Source organism: Prunus dulcis, chromosome 5 (assembly GCF_902201215.1).
Source record: "Prunus dulcis chromosome 5, ALMONDv2, whole genome shotgun sequence".
In the NCBI taxonomy this organism is placed as follows: domain Eukaryota; kingdom Viridiplantae; phylum Streptophyta; class Magnoliopsida; order Rosales; family Rosaceae; genus Prunus; species Prunus dulcis.
The window spans coordinates 5,140,067-5,159,706 of record NC_047654.1 but is presented as its reverse complement, the minus strand read 5'-3'; the positions used below and the strand labels follow the sequence as shown (position 1 = coordinate 5,159,706).

At 36.1% G+C, this 19,640-nt stretch overlaps 1 protein-coding gene across 1 annotated transcript; it reads right to left on the bottom strand.

Annotated features, from left to right (window-relative positions):
• Window positions 1-767: 767 nt before the first annotated feature.
• On the bottom strand, window positions 768-2,145 carry LOC117629191 (FCS-Like Zinc finger 2). Its single transcript, XM_034361698.1, has 2 exons — window positions 1,660-2,145; window positions 768-1,371 (listed from the first exon to the last, which is right to left on the bottom strand). The coding sequence occupies exons 1-2, from the start codon at window positions 1,977-1,979 to the stop codon at window positions 1,179-1,181; spliced, it is 513 nt and encodes a 170-aa protein (XP_034217589.1). The 5' UTR covers window positions 1,980-2,145; the 3' UTR covers window positions 768-1,178.
• Between the last annotated feature and the right edge of the window lie 17,495 nt (window positions 2,146-19,640).

The window sequence follows — 19,640 nt, the reverse complement described above, 5'->3', positions numbered from 1 at the left end:
TCATAACTGTGCATCGTTGATGTACATATCATACCAAAATCCTATCAAATCTTGAAAGTGAATAATGAATCCCATGAAACCCGTTGTCAAGCTAAACTCGTTTTGCTAATGTAGTCAGACAATGAATTGAAGAGAGATTATAAATGACAACGCTATGTTATCAGACAGTGAATTTAAACGCCAACGCTATGTTGTCAGACAGTGAATTAAAACGTTATGTTGTATATTGTGATGTCATTTCTAGTAAATTTATGCTTGAATGTATGGTTAAGAATCACAATTATGCAACACAAGACCTATTATTTGACCAATTGGTAGTGACGAAATAGTACATTGTGAATCGAAGCTTATGTTGTCAGATTGTGATTTCAAGGAATTAATCTGGTAAACTAATACTTAAATATATGGTTCAGAACCACAATCATACAACATAAGCATTAACTTTGACAACACAAGTCTAGTATCTACCATGATACATTTCCCTTGCTGCAAGCATCTCTTATGTCTTATTAGAGAGATATACCTTGCAAGCCATGAAAGTGGATCTATTAAGCTATTGATGTAGTGAATCTCATAACCAAACCCCTAATCTACCTCCCCCACAAAAAGAAATTCACTATTGTACCTGAAAGTGTTGGTAAAAGCTACAAACCACTGTGTAACTTGTGCAGCAAAGAAACAGAAAAACTACTGTATAACTTTGATCGTAAGCAACATCATAAAGATCTTTTCAAAAAGCGACCCCCAGTTTCCATTGCTATAGTAGATTCCAAAACACACGAACCTAAATTTCAATAACATGAACCCAACATAAGGGAAAGGCCAAAGAACAACCAAGAATGAGAGAGAAAATCTTACAACTTTTTTTTTCCATATCTTCACCACTGTAAAGCTGAAGCTTTTTGCTTGCATTACATTAGGGGAACGAAAAATATTTATATATTTATATATGGAACCAAAAATTTCTAAAAACGGGAGAAAAAAAGAAAAGAAACACCCAAAATAAGAGCCATCTCATAGAGCTAAGAGCACACAAAGACACACTTTTCTTCATATGTATAAAACATTCACAATCCCTCCAAAAAAAAAAAAAAGGGGGTCTTGCTCTGCCTCTTCACTTCTTCTCTCCTTGGCCTTCAACTCTCTTGGACACAAATCAGCTTCTTTGATTTTTCTTTTTAAGCGGCTGCAACTGTGCCTGTATGGAAAGGGTAGTCTTGGTTGGTGTTGCTGGCTGTGTTGTTTGATTTCCTTTGCTCTCTTTTTCTCAAGGCTTTCATGGAAGAAGAGAGGTTCCTGTTCTTCTCCTTGGCCTCATCTGTTTCTATCTGCTCATCTCTGCACTCTTCACTACAGAATGGAGTGTCACCTCTGCAAATTTAAACCAATCACAAAATACCCATCAGAATCCAAGCCTTTATTATAGAAAACAAATCCAGATTTTTTTCTTTTCAAATCTAAATACCTAGATTTACAAAAACTCAAATTAAAAATTAAACCAATGGGTTTCCTCAGATCCCCAACTGCTAATTCCTGTTTGGTATCTGAGAAAATAATTAAAATCCCCATAATTCTACACTTTTTTCTTACTGAAAACCCTCAACCAGATTCAGATGAGAAATGAAATTATTAAACTTTATTAGGTTTTATGTGGCTAACCTGTACATGAAGATGTCTCTGTTATCACCAAGTGGCTTCTTGCAGAGAAAACAAGCTTCCAAGAAATGGGGCTGGTGGGTTTCTTCAAATCTGGCATCACAGAACCGCCCAGATCTTGGGGACAAGGAAGAAGAGGAAGAAAACGAAGCCATACCAGAGAGGTTTCTGAAGCTGCTGCTCCTCCTTGCATAACACATAGGCCTTGAAAAAAATGGGTGGTGGCTCCCAGAAAACCCAGCTTCCATGTCTGCCAGTGAGGCCAACCCATCATCTTCCTCGATGAAACAAGGCCTTCTTGCGCTGCTGGAGATTGAGTCCATGTCTAAAGCTTTGATCTTTTGTGTTTTTGTTTGAGACTCAGAAGACCCAGTTACAATCTGTGCCCAGAGAGAGAAAAAAAACCAGAGAAACAGAAAAAGATGTGGGGAAATGAGGAGAAGGTGATGGGTTTTTAAAAAGGGGTTGGTGAGGGGAGAGAGAGAGAGAGGGAGATGTAAACAACAAACAATAAACAAACGTCAGATTTGTGAAATCCGTGCTTGTGAATCCATTGGCTGAAAAATACCTGCATTGCCCAAGTTACAAATATTAAAACTTTATTATCATTCACCCTCCATTATCACCATTATTACGTTTATTTGCCATTATGGCGGGAATGGGCGGGGCTACTGAGGGAGTGGTATTCTTGTTGTTTCGTCGAACTTTGAGGGTAGAAGAGAAAGAGAGAATGTTGTCGTATGTGGGGTCTGAGATCTTTCACAGTTGCGCTCCCGAACTGGGTGGGGCCCGCGTCTCGCGACCTAAACGCACTCAACTATACGTCCTAACGTCAGTGTGTGTCGTGTAGTAGGGAGAGAGAGAGAGAAGGGCAGGTCCCACGCGCGTGAGTACGTTGCGCGTAAACGTAACGGTAACACCGCCTTTTGTCCTCCATTTGCCTTTGAAAGAAGAAATGCAGATTTTTTTCGTCGTTGTTGTCGACCCCTCGCATTGCCTCATGGCAACGGCATTCACCTTTGTTTTGCTTTGCTTTTCATGTTTCAAAAGCTAAAACCAAGCCAAAATTGAAAATGGGAAGTTTCAATGTGGTCAATATTTCATTCATGCAAATACTCCTCTCTGTTTCTCACTTAAAGAACAATGCGACAAGTAATTATAATACGGCATTGTAGTACAGTTATATGATATAATTCATTTATATATTACAGAATTTTATTTGATAGTCTGGTTTGAATTAGATTGGAGTTAAATCTCGCTCTTTTAAGTGAGACTTGTAAGACACTATATATGTCCAATTGTTATCCAATTTAATACATTAAGTCTCAGCATACCAAATAACTCCCAAAATACTTGTCCAAACCTATCAAACGTGTTAAAAGTAAATATTAATTACACTCTAAACATTGACCGATTCCAATTTTTACTTTATTAAGAATCTAGGAACATTTCTTTTGTCATATAATAACAAATAGATATGTAAAATGAATAGTGTGGTAAATAGGAAAAAGTAGCTAGATTTTTATTCGTGGTTTGAAAGTATTGTCCCTTGCGAAATTTCAAGTCACCTTCCAAACTCCTTTTAGGTTTAGGGTTGCTTTAAAAGCTTTCAACACTACCAAATTCTTCTCCTTACCACTAATTCCCTGTTTGATTTCTTCTTTTTGGTTTGGTAAATGTTCAATTCAAGACACTTCCAAGGGGTTTTTTAATTTCGTACGGTGATCATGGAAGTCCCTCTCACGCGCCATAAATGCAAGTCAAAGTCTCACAAATCCAATTAGTAATTGCACCTTAATAAATAACCCCACCAGCCTCCCCCAAAACCCAAACCCACGGTTTCACTTTTTCCCACCTTGCCCCTCACTCCAACGACGTCACACACCCCAGATTCGTTTGTCGTTTTCCTACACCGGCGGGCCCCACCTCCCCCACAAACCATCAACGCTGGGTCCCATGGCCCATTATGGTGATGGCGTGGGCCGTGATAAGAGGTGTTCTTTTTCTTGGGATTTGTTTATTTTATTGTGCGCTGCAGCTCTTTCTCCGAGGTTTTTGTTCCCTCTACGCACGGCCGCTGCCCGCGAGAGCCCCGGGCAGCTGACCGCTCTGCCCTATTCCTTGATGATTCACCGCTGCACACGTGTGGTGGTCTGCTTGTACCACCACACCTCCTCGGGGTTCTGCGAAGCTGCCACGCGGCGCGAGCAGGACAAAAGTAATTGCGTTCACTGACTTACTCATGGTTTTACTGCCATGGAGCTTTTCCTTCCTGCATTTGTAGCCGTTGGATCGTATCACTTCACTGTCACGGTTTTAGATTTCATCCTTCTAGAGCATTCTCATTACGTTTCGTTTTTTTTTTTTTTTTAATTTATAATTATTTATTTTTCTAAAGGACAGCAAGATGATCTTTTGTTGTATTCGTTTCTTCAACCTAGGGGTGGGCACTCAAATCGGCAAACTGGAAATCCGAGCCGAACCATATCGAACCAAATCGAAAAAAAATCGAGTTGACCAAAAAGTCAAAAATCGGTCAAAAACCAAACCGGACCGGTTTGGACCGGTTTCGGATCCGGTTCCATGTCTTCAAAAACCGAACCGGGCCGAACCGAACCGGTGAAACTAAAAAAATATATAATTTCAATATATATTTATATTTAATGCTATATTTTTAATTTCACTAAAAAAAACTTAATATTTATCCAAGTTCAATGTCAAAATATCACTCTTTTCTCACTTTAATATTTATTTTTTATATGAAATTGAACAATTTGTTAATTTTCAAGTAAAAAAATAATATTTCAGTTGAGAATTGTATTACAAAACAATTTTAAAAAATAATTTTTATAATCCGGTTCAAAACTGAACTGGAATCGGAACCGGATCGAAACCGGTTCAAACTGAACCGGACAGTTTTTGAATTTTTTTAATTAAAACCGAACCGAACCAAACCGCATGAATAGTACCGGATCGGTTATAATTTGAGACAAAAACCGGTCCAAACCGAACCGTGCCCATCCCTACTTCAACCTTCCATTGGGGAGAAATTATATTTAACGAGAGTCCTCTTCTTCTGGTAATTAAGACAGTCTAGAGATTGGTAGGGTTTTGTTTGGTTTTTTTAAATTTAAACTTTAAACTACATAATGAATTAAATAATATTGCAATCTTCTGATTTTTTTTATTTTTTTTTTTAGCATCAAATAGTGAACCCAAATGAATCAATAATTATCGGTTTGTTAATTTTAAGTAGTAAATGATAGGATAATTGGCTGTGTTTATGTTGAATTATATTGATAATTGGCTCTTTTTCTTTTCTTTTTTTTCCAGCTAATTTATCGTATAAATTTTATAAAATTGATCACCATATTTTCAGTTATATTCCTGTAATTCTATTTAAAATGCCGTCAAATAAAATCACATGTTCAACAAATAACTCGGCCTCTTAGTCATTTCACACAATATTTTCACGAAGAATGATGCTAACTGACATCAAAAGTAAGTCAAGCTCTTATAATTGGATTTACCAAACTCGCAATTAGGGCCATTTTTGTAAATAATATAGAGTGACATCACCAAGAGACTCTAAATGAACTTTTAATGATATCTTTGATGAAATTGCTAGGAATATAACGATTGAAGTGGATTGACTAGTTTTGTATAGTTCAATGAGAATTTATTTGAAAAATAAATTCGATAATGAATTGACATTATCAATATAGTTCAAGGAAGAAAAAAAAAAATGACGTACTCATAGTAAAATGATATGATATCAATAGGAACACAAAACCTATAAAACATCCAGGACCCCATATATCAAAAGTTTGAGTAACATTTGATGTGGTTGGATTTTTGGTTTCATTTTATTTGCAAATATTTGCTCTCGTTATAAACTTTGTTTATTTATAATTAATCAAGAAAGTGTCATTATCATCGACCACATTAATATTGATTACTAAATAATTTTAAGATGACTATAAAGAAAGTAAAGGGAATCTTAAACCAAAATTAAATAAAGAGAATCTTAAACCACCACATTTGCAACAAGTGATGAGAAAGCGACTCCACTAAACCACGGACTTTTTGAGTTCTTATTATGACTTTCAAGGCTATAAAGACTTTTTATGTTTTAGCATAGTGGGGTTTAAAAAAAAAAATATAAATATATATTATAAACTAAATAAATTTATGTGTAATTAGGATGGGGCAGAGAATAGTTGAAAGTTTTAAATATAAAAGAGAGTCAATTTGACCGGAGTGGTCCATCCACATCAAAAGCTTATGGGGAGGATGTTTCTAGGTCTATGTTTTTTATGAGGGATGAGACATTTGAATTTGAAATCTTGTCGAAAAGAAATTTGACACTATCTAGAAATGATTTATATATATAAATTTATGAGGCAAGATTTTTTTGGGTAAAGTTTTGTTGTGGACTTAATTTTTCCTTACTCTCGGTTTGGATGAAGTAATTGAAAATTACATAGAATTTTAAAATGACGGAATTTAGATTTCTATATTTTCAATTTATGGCAATTGAAAATTTTAGTGTTTTGATTTCTGTATGTCGAATTTTGTAAATGACACCATGAAAATTGTGAAACGACGCCTATTTTAGTGAAAATTAAACTTCGGAATTTGATGCCCCAATTTTCAAGATTTTTGTTCTTCTGTCATTTGATAAATTTCACGGTTAAGTTGCCAAACAAGGGAATTTTCATTTTCTCCTTTTAAATTTCAGACTTTTAGCTAAATTATGAGTTATTTTCCCTCATTCAAATGAAGAGTTATGCTAACCTAATAATTTAATAAACAGATTCTTATAACTCTAAATAATTAAGAGTATTTAATTCATAAATGAGAAGTGATTCATAAATGAGAAGTGATATATATTTGTTTTGTATACAAGAAAACTAACAATTTAAGGATTTCTTTTTTCTGTCAAGTTTGAAGGATCGATATAGGATGAATTAAAGAAAGAGAACATGGGCTTGGTTCAATGTGGTGGATTTGTCGGATCAATAATGATGAACATTTTTTGAGGCAAGACTTTTTGTGATAAAGTTTTGTTGCCGACTTAATTTTCCTTCGTGTTAACTTAATATTTTAAGAAACAAATTCTTATAAGTTGAGGTGAATAAGAGTATTTACTCCGTGCATTCGAGATGATATATATCAGTTTTCCTCCTCTAGTTGCATGTATATTTTATATATAGAAAATTAATAATTGAAGGATTTCTTTTTTGGGTCGTTTAAATGATAGATATGTTTGTGCGCATGTGAATTAAAAAAAGAGAACATGGGCTTGGTTGTAATGTGGTGGATTTGTTGGGTAGGTCGGATTTTACTAACCCTAGTTCCAAATCAAATAATTTAGTAGACCAACCATACAGTGCCTACCTTTGTCCAAAAAAGAAAAAGAAAATACAGTGCCCGCATGGAGTGAATTATGGTTAGTGCTTAGTGGTAAGTTGATAATTCTAAAGACAAAAAAAAGAAAAAGTGAAAAGGCTTTTTAGTCATGATTTGATCCTCAGAATAATTGAGCATTGAAATGACGATCTCCTTTTTTAATCCATACTCCTCCTTTTTTTGGGTGGAGGAGTCCTTTTCTTAATCAAAACGACGTGCTCTTTTTTGTTTTTTTTTCTTTTGAAACAACGACAGTGTGCTTTAAATTGCAAGTTTGATGAATGCCCCATAGCCCATCCATGGTGGGGTAGGGGACGCAATTGTTAGGGTGGGTATGACCTATTTGCGATCGGTTTCATTATCGAATATAAGTTGTTTTTAGGGCACCAAATATTTAATTACGATTATTAATCACATCCAGACAAATATCATCCAGCTCACCGAAATCTTCAGAACATAAGAATGTTAACTTATCTCAGTAATTTTACTATTACAAGTAAATTGGATAGTAGAAAAGAAATTCAGAATTCGAAAATAAATTAGACTTCTTTTTTTAAAGCACACTAAAAATATTTTTCGTGTGGAGATTTAAGTACCAATTAAATGAGTTAAAACCAGCTGGGGCGCACACAAACAAACAAAACCATGTAACATACCAAGTGTTGTTTAACCAGTCGACAAACTAGCTTCCATGAAACTCGTAGTTTTTTTTTTTTTTTTTTTTTTTCATATTTAATTTGCTATTATAATTGCAGATTCTCTTCTTTGAAACGATTTTAACTCCGAGCAAATTGACACTCATTTGCTTAACCTAAACCTAAAAACAAATATGTTCATCACTGTTATTCGATAAACAATGTATATTTTTTCTACAATTTTTTTTAAAATTTTGCTAGGACCTCTTCATTATTTATTCAACAAGAATAGTGAAAAACCACAACTTTAAGGCACCGTTATATTAGAATTAAGGTGGGCTCTAGCGTGGTGCAATGTTCGGGAAAAATGAAATTTAGTATAAATTTGTAGACATTACACTTCAAATCACAAAAATTAACTTAGCCCGCTCAAGCAAAAATTAGTCTATTCTATCCAAGTAGATCTCCAATTAAACATATTTCAAAGATTTCAAGCTTCAAACTTTCTCTTATAAATAAAATTTTATTTAAATCTTACCCACATAAGAAATTATAACCCACTCTCAACTATTGGTGATGCAATATGTCGATACAATTAGAGTAAGAACAAAACTTTGTCCTTTTCTCGGTATGAAATTATTTTTTGGGGTTTTCCTATTTTTCCTTTGGTCCACGGCTTTTCTAAATCTGGTTGAAATGGACTGGAAACAACCCACAGATTTGTTGATTCGGCCTGTCAACTTGTAGTACTTTTGGTTTCTTTTCAAAACGTAAATTTTTAGAAATGAACTTTTTCTTTGTATTCTTGTTTATAAGTCCGCAGAAATAAGCAGGAAAGTCATCACCCTTTTAACTTTCTACTTTCTACTGTGGATGAACAAAGCCCCTTTCAATTACATTGGCTTCAGCAAATATCATGCATCTTTTGAGGACCATTCATGCCAAAAAAAAAAAGAAAAAAAAAAGAAACTAAATTGGAAATATTTTAATTGTTTGATTAATATTGTGAGTGTTTATTTATTTTGTTTTTAGAGATGATTTTTAAAATGTAATGTATATATTGAGCGCTTCTTGTTGTTGATACACATTTAGACATGAATTATGAATGCAATCTACCGTACTTCTCTCAAAATGTAGATGACGTTCATTCTCAAACAACACATTGCACGATAAAAGCATGATGAAAGAAGGGTAAAAAGGGAAGGTAGTTCTAGCATTCCCATGTAAATAAAATGTCATAATCAACCATATATAAGAAAGAAAAAAAAAAACCATGTATTCAATCAAACTGGCTTGATGGCTCTCATCAAACAAACTTTTTAGAAAAATCCTAACCAATCAGCTTGTAGATTTCAAGTCTAAATACCCACTATTAAGAGCATCCACAATGGGCTCCCTAAATCACCTCCTTAGACAAATTTTAGGGAGGATTTGGAAAAATACAACTCCAACCATGCTTCCTATCCACCTCCTAAAATATAGAGACCTCTAGGAACTCCTAAATCTGAGGAGAGAGAAATGACTCATAGTGGCTCCCTATAATTTAATGTGCTTTATTTAATGATTATTTCAAACCTTTAATTAATGTTTATTATTTTTATATTATTTTTTAATAGAGATGGACCAATTTAAAAAGAGTTATAGCATTTATGACTCCCTAAACTAGAGAGTATGATTATAGTTTAAATTTTATAGAGAGCTCCTAAAATAAATTTTTTTTATATGTTTTTAGCTAAAATTTAAGGGAGATTCACTATTATACCCAATATGGGGGCCCAAATTATAAAAATACCCTATATAAAATGGACTTTAGAAACACACCCAAAGCCCATTTACAACATAACAAAAAAGTTTTTAACTTCTTATAAATTACAAAATTGCCATCAATTTCTTAAAACAAGCCCAACCCCAAAATCTCATAAAAATACCCAAAGCACTCAATAGGGCATCAAAGTAATTTAATAATCAATATTAAATTCAATAAGGCTAGCTATCATTTTTTGGGTTTGTTTATAGGAATTCAATTGTGTAGGGTTTATTTATAATATTAGTGCTAAAAATGAGTATATCACTAAATATCTCAAAATTTAACTCAAAAATAGAGAGCATGATTATGGATGCTCTAAACTGTTAGATGAAAATCCAAACAGTTAACAACATTAAAATTTAGAGCATGTAATCAAGTGAACCAGATACATCTTGTTAACTATTGGATTTTCAAGAAATCTAGAATTTAATAGTTGAAAAATACATTTAATAACTCTACATGTTTCTACGTTTGTCCCATCACTCAAAAGAGAATAAAATTTTGATAATGTAAATAGAGAGGCAACATGTGATCTAAATGTTTTATTTTAATTTTATACAAATCATCATACTAGGGAGGGAGGAATCGAACTTATAATCTAATATGCAGAGTAAATGCTCTTGATCATTTGAGCTACAAACTCCTTGTCATGCCGTTTAAGTTTTTTTTTTATTTTTTTTTATAGAGAACCTCGACGGAACGAGGAAAACTGTATTGATAAAACGAAGAATTACAACGGGGGAAACAAAACGCCTGACCCTGACTCAACAAATCACATAATATGATGTTTTGAATAAAATCATAAAGCACCTCAAACTAAATAAAGTTGTCCACATTATATAGATCAAATGTGTTTCTGAAGATGCTTTACGTCTTCAACAATTATACCAACATTTGAATAATCCTGTTCTACTTGCTTTACATCATCGGTCTAAGTTATCAAAGTACACTTTGCCTCGAATTTTACTTTCTTTTTGTTTTTGGTCAGGTGCCTCAAATTTTACGTGGTGGAGAAGGCTTGTAAAATTACCGTAGAGAATACTGTACGGATTTACTTGGGAAGCTGAGCCGGAACTGCTCTCAGATACTCAGGGACTGTAACCAGATACGTTTTCCTTTGTTTGTTCATAAAGCATGACGAGGCCCCCAAGACGTAACACGTGGGGAAGTATTGAGGCCCCACGTGTGCCTCCTTTACACCAGGCATGTCTCTGAAACATGAAACCTCCCTCAATTGTCGTCCTGTTGGATTTAAATTAATTTTTAAAATTTCCACTTTTATTTTTTCCAATATTTTAAATCCCACTTGTGAATTATTATTTTATTAGGAAACATGTGATTGTGGGAATTTGATACGAAGGGGAAGTACAAGATACGACGAACCCCTTTACGTTTGCCTTTTTTGAATTTTCCACGTGTTTACCATAATTAAAAAATCCAATTAAACTAACGAGATTATTCGATTTTTCAGATTTTTTTAAAAATATTTTTTATTAGTTGTGAGGTTTGATCCTTTCAAGGGCCATGAAGATTCTCAACACCTCCAAATATTAGGGGAGACAGGTGTTCAATGTCCTGCGTCACTTTTATTGATTTATTATTTTATGTAAAAAAGAATTCTTCCTGGCCAAGAATAAAAAAAAGTAAAAAAGATTTCTTTCTTGCCTCTTTTGTCAAGATTTAAAAGTAACTGGAATATCTGATTATATAATTTTAAGGTTTTTTATTTTTTACTTTTTATAATTTTGGTCAATTTTTGGGTGAAAATGTCTTAACCCGGAAGTCTTCCCATGAGAGCTCCTAAAAAGACATTAGGGTTTATTACTAATTTAAAATAAGAAGTTACACATAGGTTTGAAGTGGCAATGACGCTTACAAATCCTAAAATTTATATATATATATATATATTATTTCATAAAAGTCTAGTTAAGCCGCCGGGCATAAGTGCGTAAAAAATAAATTCTCGTTGATTAATGTGTTACATTGTGTATCATGTGAAAAATTGATATATGCTGCTTCTTTTTCAAATATGTAGTATTACTATTAATTTATATTCTTATTCTTGATTACAAGTGGTTTCGATTACCTTTGAACCTAACTAAAAGTGAAAACCATTACTAACATGAGCCTAATTTCGGGTCTAGAAATGATGCAATAGGCTGCCATGCTAGTGATCTGCTCTACCATAAGCTTTGGCACTTTTGATAAGTGACGAGAAGGGATTCCGGATTTGCTAAGTTCTTAGTTTCAAACCACTCCACATAAAAAGAATTTATATTATAATGAAAAATTTAGTGGGACATGGCGTCATGACATAATCACAAACGTATACATTTTCTTAGTGCAAAGGCAGCATATATTCTTCCACAATTTAATAAATATTTCTTCCCTTTTTATTTCATGTGTTGATAGGTTTAATTTTTAGTTTAACTGGATAAAGCGCTAATGAGACCAACATTCGTAATACGCACAGTTTATAGGTGATTGCATGTATTCCAGATCAAGATTATTGTTTTCTTTAGTAATGAGCTACCTTTTTCATTAGAAAGTATTAATATTGGTATGTGTCTAATACTCTTTTTGTAGCTTTGTTTGATAAAGACAGCATATGATAATAATTTGTTAAGATGCTACACGGACTTTTGTTCTTGGTTCTTAAAAGGGGGAATATTACTTTTTAATTTGCAAAAAAAGAAAAAAAAAGGGGGTAGGGGGAGAGGAATATTAATGAGAACCGTCCATGGTTTTTTCAATGGTAAATTTATTTGGAGGAATTATTTTTTAATAATGTTATTGAATCTTTCTCGGGTCTTGAGAAACGTCACATTGCTTGCTCTGATAGCCATCCTTGAATCATTGAAGACCAAACTTGTTAATTAATTCAGCAGCTCTATAAGCATTGAAGACACTAATTGGTATGTAATGTGTATTAAAAAAATTAACTATGGTTTAATAATTCATATGACAACAAACAATGGGATGAGATAATTAATTTGAATAATTGAAATGTCGTTACATCAATTAGTATCCAAGTTCATAAATAAAATTATCACCTACAATAATGTCAGTTTAATAAATTAGTTTGCTCAGTCAAAGTTTTATACAAAATCAATAATTTTTAGAATAATGGTATGTTAGGAATTCTTTATTTGGGATCCCGAGTCTCTGTATTTAGCATCGGTGCATTTACTGAAATCTTGACCATTTGATTAATCTAATGAGGTTAATTAATCCACATCAGTATAGTTATATTATCTTAAAAATCACATGTTGTACTGTATCAATTACCTTTCCCCACATCTTTAATGAGCGCAATCTTCCCCTTCTCCTTTCACACCCTCCCCAACCCACGCCTCTCATGAGAAACCCTCTTCCCAAACTTTTATTTCTATGGTTATCATCTCTCCAATGGTCTAATCCCAACCCCTCTTTATCGGAGTCCCATATGCAAACAAGAAACAAAAACACGTACCTAATGAATTACAAGGCAAATAAAAGCAAAACCAATCAACAATTCGAAGAAATCAAATTTAAAAAAGCTAGAGAATTGGTAACCATCAATAATGAATTATACGTACATAATACTGGACTTGATACATACATGTAGATTCAAGATTAATTAATAAATAATTATTAATATTGTTCTTCTACCCTTTATATTGACTATGGTCTCTGTGGAAGTTGAGGAGAAAATGAAAAGTGCGTGGAATTGAGGTAGGGAAAATTAAATATAACTTTATCATTAGAGCACTTTCATCCATTTGCCATGGCAAAGGGCAAAGGGATGTAAGAGTTGTTACTATTTACATAAAGGGAGTGCTAGCCCTTACAAAAGGCAAAATGTGTTTCCACCCAGTGTCATGGCAAAGGGCAATTACTATTCACTTTAAATGATAGGACCCGATCCAAATTCCACTTTGGACTTCGAGCCAAGTCCTGTGCGTGTCCGACACCGGGAGGATGTCGGGCACAAATGACCTTTTTACCCTTCTTGTTACGACGACGAATAAAACTTTCTTTAGACTCATGCCGAAAATTCGGCAGAGTCTCCCCTGTATTTTGTCTAAACTCAAAATCTTCCATCTGTTTACAAGCAAATAAATCCACACAAACTGCCAGAATAACTCAAAACAAGCATTCACCAGATCAAGTTTCCCACTAAAACTAGATATCAGAGCATTTTCTAAAAGTTTACAGGATTTCAAGAACTTAACAACAAAATCCTACGTTCCTTGGTGGTGCGGAAGCTAGGAGTGGCCCGGTGGTGGATGCCTACGCGCTTCTACAGCCTGGGGGCGAAAAACAAGTTTGAAAATGTGAGTGGACCAAAATTAATGTTTTGAAAAGTAATTTAGAACATAATAACCCCCATTTAAAAATAAATAGGGATGTAAATCTACGGTTTGACTATATTTCAACACGAAGTATTCAAATAAACATAGATAAATATATTGATGAATATACTCGTATAACTGAACAAATATTTAAAGATATAAAACATGCATGAATATCGAGGAAACTGGTACAAAATAACTGAAAGCAATAATTGCATAAAAGTACTCAAATTCCTTTAAAATTACAACCTAGATGTACCCCTGTAAATCCGTCAATTCCCCTGGCAGGTCTCGGCGACATATAGTCTATCCGAGCTGCAAACTGGCAGGATTCAGGGGACTATGGTCAGCCTGATCCGCCGGCAGGTCTCGATGACACCAAGTCGACTCGAGCCGCTCTGGCAAGATACAGGGGACCGTAGTCAGCCTGATCGGCAATCCTGGCAGGTCTCGGGGACAGGTCTCAGGACACCAAGTCTGCCGAGCCGCAAATCCTGGCACTCAAGGTCCGAGCGTCCCCGAAACTCGTGAGGCGATGTCAAGTGCACTGAGAAAACTGTAAACAGACTGGATGTCCGTAGACATCGGTCCATTTGAGGGTAATCACCAAATAAAAATGGGTACATGGTGGTTTTGAAATAAATTCTTTTAGAAAAATCTGATTAATAACTGAAATCTCAAATTGTGCTGCTATCTCATCTGATTCTAACCTCAAACTCTGTTTCTATAACTTTGTAAGTAAGCAGCACAGAATTATAGAACTATTACTGGACTAATCATGCTCGGAAACATAATAAAACATATTCAAGATCAAATAATGAAATTTATTCAGATAAACTCATTTATAAAAACTTATTTATATAAAATCAATATAAAATCATTTATGTAAACTCATTCATATAAATCATTTATATAACTCATTTATATAGAATCAGTTATGAAAGAAAGTCCACTCATTGCTGGTCCGAGCTAGCTGGACCTCTTGAAGGTCCCTCCTGTGGTTTTGTCGGGCCTCTGGTGCCTGATTACCCATAAAGATTAAATTAATAAAAATGTTAAATAAAAGAATTAAATTAAACACCCTGCCCCCGGCTCCTAGAAATGCGTGCACTCATTTTAAAGTCAATCCTATGCCCACTTAACCTTTCAAACAATTAGAATGGCCTTGAAAGATCCGAAGCTTTACTAAGCGATAAACTGCCAGACCGGCCGATTGGAACCCCGTGGGGTCCACGATCTCCGATGACCGATCCGAGATTCTCTAAAGGTTCCTCACAGAGAAAGAATCATGTTCCGCGAGTTTGGTCCGAAACGGACGGTCGGATTAGTCAAAATCGCGTTATCGCTTAAAATCCAAACCTTAGACCCAGGGTTCGCGACTTCGGAGTATCCGGGACTCGGATTCGCAATCCGTCGACTCCTACACGATCCTGAAATCATGTAGAACGACATATCCAAAATTGAGTGTTATCCAACGACTCGACGACACTGCACCCAAGGATCGCGCAATATGAAAAATCCGTTCGGGGCTCAAACGGACTCCAAATCGAGATCCGCGAAATCCTACGCGCTCGTGACAAAACGAGGATCGTAAAACTACACAGAGCCACTTCACTACCCTCGCCCACGCGCCGCCACACGCGCGGGCAGTTTGGGTGTCCAAAGCGATACCGGGTTGTCGAAAAATCTCGGAACCAAGACTCCAAACTTCTATCCTAGGTAAAACACCTCATTTGGAGTCACTTTTGTTCTTGGACATACCCCAAAAAGTGGCCGAAAATGGCCGATCACAGCGGCCGAAGTTCGGCCAATTTTCAAGTTGAAAATCGAGTGTTCTAGAGCCAAAATCGATCGAAACCCAGCCAACCATCAGTTAGAGCACGAAAAATAGGTGAGAATCCATACCTTACTCGAATGATTTGGTGGAGAAACGAAGGAGATCGAAGGAGATGAAGTTTCGACTGGAAACCGGCGATTTTCGCAGTTTCCGGCCAGTTCCGGGCGGTGCCGAGGCTGAGACCGGTCGGGGAATAACGGCGAGGGTGTGACGGTTCCGACGGTACCCACGGCGGAGATCGAGACGGCCTGTGGTGGCCGGAGCGGCGACGAGAAGGGACGGAGGTCGCCGCTGGTCGCGCGCGGGAGAGAGAGAGAGAGAAGAGAGAGAAAGTTGAGGGGAGGAGAGAGGAAGAAGAGATAAAAATCTGACTTTTTATCCAAATTACCGTTTTGCCCTTCGCAGTATTTTGACCATATTTTCTTCGTTACAACTCCGATTCGGGTCTACTTAGTGTCTACGGACTCGTTTCGTCGTGCTCTACGCAACGGCGTAAGCGGAATTGCCAAAATCCTTCTCGATCAAAAAGTCAAATTTTTCCCTATTAAATAATGCGAGGGCAAAATCGTCTTTTTGCTAGAATATATTAATACTAATTTTTAGATATTTTGTTTTGGGTTATTACATTAAATTTTTATTTTTTTATTTTTATACATAAATGATTAATTTTGATAGGGTTTAGGGTTTTGGTGTGGGAAGTAAAGAATATGGTTGGGTAATTTTATTTTATTTTCAAATTTTCAATTATTTTAATTGGTTGCTAACGTCATTCTGACATCATCATTATGTCACTTGCCCAGGCAGCATCATGAGTTGGATTTGCCTGTGGGCTTGCCCGGGGTGGTGGGCCCCATGGCTTGCCCGAGTTGCATTTGGCCGCTGGAACCATAAAACGGGCCTTTGGGCCCCTCTTGCATGGGCTAGCCTTGCTCGCTGGAAGTGCTCTTAGGGCTGGACCTTTGAGGGATGACATCCATGGGAGTCAAGGAGTCTAGGAAGAGGGAGACGTGAGAAAGAGAGAGAGAGAGAGAGAGAGAGAGAGGTTGTGAAAAGGGTGATACGGTACAACATGTGATTTTTAAAGATAATATAACTATGCTGATGTGGATTAATTAACCTCATCAGATTAATCAAATCGTAAAGATTTTAGTAAATGCAAACAAATGCAACGATGCTAAATGTAGAGGCTCGTGATCCTTTCTACTTGTACCACAATGCATTTAATGTGTTTTTTTTTTTTTTTAAGAACCTTTTATATTGAGAGAGGCGATAGCATACTAAACTCATACACACTACGCAGATGCTAGGACTCGAACCCAAGACCTTTGCACATACAGTGTGCTGTAAGAGGTCATATTTATAATACAACGGAGCCTTAGTGGTCAAGTAAATAATAAATTCTTATTTCTATTTATAGTAGGAAATCATGAATTAATGTAAATAAAATACAATTATAATGGGAATCCTTGGTGTATAAGGAAAAAAAGTCAATGGTTCATAAGTCACGCCAACACTCCCCCTTACGTTGGTCATAAATGTCTCTAATGCCTAACAGATCCAGTGAATTATAGAATGCTTTACTGGAAATCGCTTTTGTCAAAATATCAGCCAATTGATCCTCAGACTTCACGAAAGGAAACTACATCACTTAATCCTCAAGCTTCTGTTTGATGAGGTGTTGATCCACCTCAACATGTTTAGTGCGATCATGTTCAACCGGATTCTGTGCAATAGCTATAATAGCCTTGTTGTCACAAAAGAGATTCATTGTGGATGTGGGTTTATACCCAAGTTTAGTAAGCAACTTCCTTAACCAAATGAGCTCACAAATTCTTTTAGTCATGCCTTAGAACTCGGCTTCTACATGGGATAAAGCTACTACCTTTTGTTTCTTGCTCCTTCATGTCACCAAATTACCTCTTACGAATGTGAAGTAACCCGATGTAGATCTTCTATCTTTTACACTACTTGCTCAATCTGCATATGAATAACTATCAATATTTAGATGGCCATGTTTTGAGAACATAAGTCATTTTTTGGGTGCAGACTTCAAATATCTAAGTATATGAAGAACTACATTCATATGGTCTTCACTTGGAGAATGCATAAATTTACTGATGACGCTAATCGCATAAGCAATGTCTTGGTCAACCTGGCCTGGGGGGACCACGACCTTCAATTTCTGATCCGAAAGTTCCTATGGGTTCAACAAGGTTTAACAAACATGTCCTGCCAGTTTGGTCTGAATCGAACAGTTAGATTGCTCATCATCGCCCAATTGGACGGTTATCGTTTAACGTAAATTTTATGTAATTGAATCGGAACATCCGGGGCTCCGATTCACGATTCGCAAATTCCTACCCAATCCTAGGAATGCATAGACCAGCAGATATTAAAATAAAGTCGATCCAATGGTCCGTACCCAAAATGAAATCCTAGTATGCAATATCCGATCAACAGTCAAATGGTATCCAAAATGAAATCCGAGCATACTGTCGTGCTCGGGACAACATGATGATCAATTTAGGGCGAAAAGGGTCACCCAAACAGTCCACACGCCTAGGCAGACATGGGTGTTGAAAGCGATTATGGCAATCAGAAAATCTCCAAACCGTTGGTCAAGACTTATACCTACATGATCATCACATAGAGTGGAGCAACTTTTGTTCTTAGACCTACCCCAAAAAGTCTACAGAATTGGCCGGAATCGGAGGTTGAAACCGGCCAAAACTTTCATCGCTTATTTAACCACTAAAACGCAAAAATTGATCCTAAATAACACAACCAGCAGCTAGAACACAATAAAAGGATGAGAAAACATACCTAGATTGCAAGATTTGGTAGCCGGAATCGCCGAAATGAGCTCCGAAAAATCTGGGTAAAAATCGACCGTGTTTCTGCAATTTTCGACAATCGTGGTGGCTGCCAGCGTCATGAATGGAAGGAGGAGGAGCTGGCGGTCCTTTTGGGACCCGTGCCACCCCAAGCGGTGGCCGAAGGAAGCGGTGGTGACGGTAAAACTGTTGCCACTGTGTGTCTGGGAAGGGGGCTCGCACGAGAGAGTGAGTGAGAGAGATTCTGGTTTTAAAAACAAGTTTTAAAAAATTACGATTTTGCCTCTATTTGAATTTTGATCGTATCTCTCTCATTACAACTCGGATTTGAGCTCATTAAGTGTCTACGGACTCATCTCGATGTGCTCTATGCAACGGTACAACTGAAATTCCCAAATTCGTTCTCGAATAAAAAGTCAACTTTTATACTAATAAAATATTCCAGGGGCAAAATAGTCTTTTACCAGAATAAATTAATAATTAAAAATCTAATTAGGATTGGGTTATTACATTGGAGTTGAGGTTGGGGTTGGGCCGTCATCGTAGTAGGGGTCAGGCTCGTCAAAATAGGATCCTGATTCATGATTGGGTTCGAGGTTGAAGTCTGCATTGTAGGAGCTGAGCCACCTAGGCACTCAACGCAGCTATTGGTTGGTTGAGAATGAGAGAAGGAGTCGGTGGTGCTACCTCCATGAGGGTTGAAAAAGTCATCAAACCCCATAGCGGTGGTGGGGGTTTGAAACTAGAGTCAGCAATTCCAAGATCGCTGCTATAATACCATGCTAAAATATGAAACTTAATACGAGAGTATTTGTTTGTGGGAATTTTATGTATATTCCTCTCCTTGTAGGAGGTCATATTTATAATACAATGGAGTCTTAGTGGCCAAGTAAATAATAAATTCATATTTCCATTTACAGTAGGAAATCATGAATTAAAGTAAATCAAATACAATTATAATGTGAATCCTTGGTGTGTAAGGAAAGAAAGTCAATGGTCCACAAGTCACGCCAACAAAACCCTCCCCCCTTATTTACTTGATTGCAGACCTTTCCCGTGACCCAAAATCCTTTAAAATTAGATTCAAACTTTTCTTGTCCCTCTCTCAAACCCTAAGCCCCAACC

Excerpts from the sequence above, each read along its gene's own strand:
- LOC117629191 (XM_034361698.1), bottom strand. The coding sequence starts at position 1,979 with ATGGACTCAATCTCCAGCAGCGCAAGAAGGCCTTGTTTCATCGAGGAA. Across the intron at positions 1,372-1,659 it reads AGAGACATCTTCATGTACAG|AGGTGACACTCCATTCTGTA; the intron begins GTTAGCCACATA and ends TTAAATTTGCAG.